Source organism: Micromys minutus, assembly GCF_963924665.1.
Source record: "Micromys minutus genome assembly, chromosome: 10".
NCBI classification, from domain to species: domain Eukaryota; kingdom Metazoa; phylum Chordata; class Mammalia; order Rodentia; family Muridae; genus Micromys; species Micromys minutus.
This window is the reverse complement of record NC_137979.1, coordinates 6,996,386-7,000,375: the sequence shown is the minus strand read 5'-3', so window position 1 is coordinate 7,000,375 and position 3,990 is coordinate 6,996,386. Positions and strand designations below refer to the sequence as shown.

General features: G+C 50.8%; 1 protein-coding gene across 1 annotated transcript; it reads left to right on the top strand.

The window, feature by feature from the left end:
* Nucleotides 1–1,742: 1,742 nt before the first annotated feature.
* On the top strand, nt 1,743–3,684 carry CSF2 (colony stimulating factor 2; the record flags this gene model as incomplete). The annotated part of the gene is made up of 4 exons (XM_080924035.1): nt 1,743–1,892; nt 1,990–2,031; nt 2,743–2,868; nt 3,577–3,684. The coding sequence occupies 4 exons, from the start codon at nt 1,743–1,745 to the stop codon at nt 3,682–3,684; spliced, it is 426 nt and encodes a 141-aa protein (XP_080780161.1).
* Between the last annotated feature and the right edge of the window lie 306 nt (nt 3,685–3,990).

Below are 3,990 nucleotides of genomic sequence, written 5' to 3'. Positions count from 1 at the left end.
AAATTTCGTCCCCAAGCCCTTAGAATCCTGCCCCATAGGCGGAACTTTGGCACCTATAGACCATATTCTTGTTTTGAGTCTTGCTTCTGTGGCCTCTGCTTTCCTCTTGGCCAGTACCCTGACACACGCTTTGGCTAAGACATGTCTATTCTGACCCCTAGTCTCTCTTCCTAAATGATTCTTGTGGCCTTGTCCTGAGTTCCACCTGTTATCTGACCCCCAAAAGCCCTTGCTTTTGTCTGAGTTCATTGGTCCACTGAATCAGCTTCTTAGGCCCTAAAGCATGTTGCTTGGCATAGGGGCTCCTCCCATATCAAGAAGGCACAGCCAGAAGCCCAAGGGTTCTCACAGAGACAAAATCAGTGCGGCTCACATTAGATGCACCCTTTTCTAAAACCTCCTGCACCCTGACATGTTCCTGTGAGTACACATATATCTAAATTCCTCACCATACGCCCACGACTAAAGAGATACACATATGTCTCCCCATGGCCTCAAACTTCCTGCACAGGAAGGCTTGGGGCCGGATCCCCTGTGCAAACCCAAACTCGTGCCATCTTCTCCAAACGCCATTGTGAAAATCAAACACTTCTTAGCCCCTTGAGCGCATGCTGCTTTTCCAGAAGCAGTTCCTGATTCCACAGAGAGCTTCTGAAGTGGGAGGTGGGCTGGAACGAGGGGACTGTGCAGCAAGCTAAACCTGAGAGAACTTGCTAGAGAAACCAGGGAGGCCCTGTGCCTGGTACCTGCCAGCTACTATGTTACAGACCTTGGAGACCCCAGCTGCCCATTAGTGGCACAGGTAGCAGTAAACGTGTCTTTTTTGAGTGGCAGGCTGCTCCGGAGAGGGTAAAGAGGCTCACATAACAAAGGAAGAGTCACTTGGCAAGGGGGAGCCAGCAGAATCAGCAGTCAATCTGGGCTGTCTTTACCTGCCCCAGTCAGAATCTCTAGCCATGTTGTAAGCCTTGAGGATCGAACATGCCTTTGTAATTTGGATTTGTAACTGAGGTTGTAACAGTCAGTTGGGATGGTACCATAAGAGAACATGTAGTCTGCCTGGTTTTTGTATTCATTTCTGCCAATCCAATTGCTCCCAAGGTGGAGGTGTGGTGGAGGTGGGGCATGGCTGGGATGAATTTGTCCATGACTCTGTTTCCTCAGTGGGAGTTTGTGGAGACCTTTACAGAATTGTGCCATTTGGCCGGACCTTGTCTAATCAGATAATGAGAAGGGCATGTGAGAAGTGCATAGCTCAGAAGGCTGGAAAGAACAGGGCTGGGGCTGGAATGGGCCACCAGAGTAGGCACAGCTTGCCCAAAGGCCTCCAGGAACAGCAGGTGCTATGGAAGCAAGAACCCCACTCTATCTCCCAAACCCCGCCCCAGCCACTCCAGGCCAGGAAGTCCAAATATGCCTGGAGGCCCCTCAAAAAGGAGAGGCTAGTCAGAGGCTGGGTTAGACTGCCCAGGCAGGGCTAGAGGCCTTTAAAGAAGCCCACAGGTGGGCTGCCAGTTCTTGGAAGGGCTTATTAATGAAAACCCCCAAGCCTAATAATCTAGGGGAAGGCTCACTGGCCCCATGTATAGCTGATAAGAGCCAGGAGATTCCACAACTCAGGTAGTTCCCCCGCCCCCCTGGAGCTCTGTGGTCACCATTAATCATTTCCTCTAACTGTGTATATAAGAGCTCTTTTGCAGTGAGCCCAGTACTCAGAGAGAAAGGCTAAGGTCCTGAGGAGGATGTGGCTGCAGAATTTACTTTTCCTGGGCATTGTGGTCTACAGCTTCTCAGCATCTACCCGCTCACCCATCCCTGTCACCCGGCCTTGGAAACATGTAGATGCTATCAAAGAAGCCCTGAGCCTCCTGAATGACACGCCTGTCACAGAGGTGAGTGAGGGAGGGAGTTGAGCTGTTCTCAGGCCACCCGTTGGCTCTTGTCTTGCCCTGCCTGTCAGCTTGGTAACATGGCACTTCCCTCTTACAGAACGCAGACGTTGACATCGTCTCTGATGAGTTCTCCATCCAGGTACGCTGCATCTCTTTGGCGTCGTTTCCCGGGCTGCTTTAAATAACCTCTTGCAAGGCTTTCTACACTCTTCCCTGTCAGTAGCTGCTAGGGGGAGGAGGCAGAGTCTAGGGAGATCTCCATACCCATTCCTCCGTTGCAGTCACGTGCACTCTTTTATCATCCATAGCCATGCCCCTGCAGCGGTCATGCTCACCCTTTTATCAAGCGAGCAATAAGTTTGGGCAGAGTTAGCTTTCAAAGGTCAGAGATCAGCAGGGGTTTATGGGAACATGAGTGTTACTTAATGAGCTGGACTTGCTGTTGCCTTGGCGTTCCCACTGTGCCCTGTGACCACGAAAGGAGAGAGGGTGTTGACTCTAGAGGGGCACAGAGGACCTTCTGGAACAATGTTTACCCACACAGAAATTTGGGGGCTAGCCCTCCCCACTTGCTCTGGCCATCCACTTCTCCTGGAATGGCAGCAAGTAGACTTCTCTTACAAAATTGGGGGTTGGGTGGAACTGGGAACCTCTTGAGGTACTAGGCTCTCAACGCCATGTGATGGCTGAGGTGACCTGGGTCAGGAAGGGAGAAGGGCAGCGGTCAGGACAGTGTTAGGACTAGCCCCAGCCTGTGACACTGGTGGGGACAGAAGGACGTGGGGAGAAGGTAGCTTGCATTCTGTGGGCACTTGGCTTTTGTTTATCAACAAATGGATGTTTCTCACAGAGTCCAACATGTGTGCAGACCCGACTGAAAGTATACGAACAGGGTCTACGGGGCAATTTCACCAAACTCAAGGGCGCCTTGACCATGATAGCCAGCCACTACCAGAAGAACTGTCCCCCAACACCAGTGAGTACACAGCATCGGGACCCAGGGTCTTATTCTGGGAGGGTGGGACTGGTAAGGAGAGACTTTGGCTGTAACTGTTCAGGGTCCCAGTAAGTGCTTTCTAAGAAGGCCCTCGCGAACATGCCATAGCTCCTGCTCATCCCTAGATGCTAAGCTGAGGAGCAGCAGAGCCCACTGTTCTTCCCAGGAGGAGATACCTGCCCATGCCACACATACCATTATCAGTCATGAGGTCAGAGGTGAGGCAAACCAAGGAAGCTTAGGGCCTGCCCAAGCCCAGAAGAGGCAAGAGCCAGCACCCAGGTGCCACTTCCTGACAGGACTTTCCTATGGGGGTGCCTTACTCTATGGCTAAAAGGAGGAGGCTCCTAGGATGAGCAGACATCCCAAACATTCCTATTTCCTTTCCTCATCGAAGACAGTGTGCCCTGTGTCTTTTGAGGAGCTGCCTCAGACTGATTGCTTGCCTCTGAGCAGGAACCAAATAGGCAGCCCAACTAAGACCTGAGGCTGTCCTTCTGTTAGGGCACAGTCCCCGGATGCCATTGCACGAGCAGCCCCAGTGTCACCTGATCCCTTTGGATGGGCTTCTGGCCTCTGAGTTCACAGCAGCAACAGAGAAACACAGAGCTGCTCGCCCTGGTCACCCACTCACCGGGACTCATGTGCTGTTTTGTCTTGTTTTGTTTTTTCCCCCATCCCCTCCAGGAAGCTGACTGTGAAACACAAGTCACCACCTTTGAGGATTTCATAAGAAACCTTAAAGACTTTCTGTTTGACATCCCCTTTGATTGCTGGAAGCTGGTCAAGAAATGAGGAGACTCAGGCCAGCTCTGCATCCAGCTTCCCAGACTGCTGCTTTTGTGTCTGAGTAATGAGCCGGGAACTCAGGACTTCTGCCTTAAAGGGACCAAAGAATGGGGCACAGCCACAGTGGGGGGCAGTACAGCCTTCTGAAAATGCTGACTCAGACAGGACAGCAGAAGACAAAGGAGAAATATTTCCTATTGATAGGAACCAGTAATATTTATTTACATATTTATATTTTTTAAAAACTATTTATTTATTTATTTATTTATTTAATTTTGCAACTCTTTATTTATTGAGGGTGTCTTACCAGAA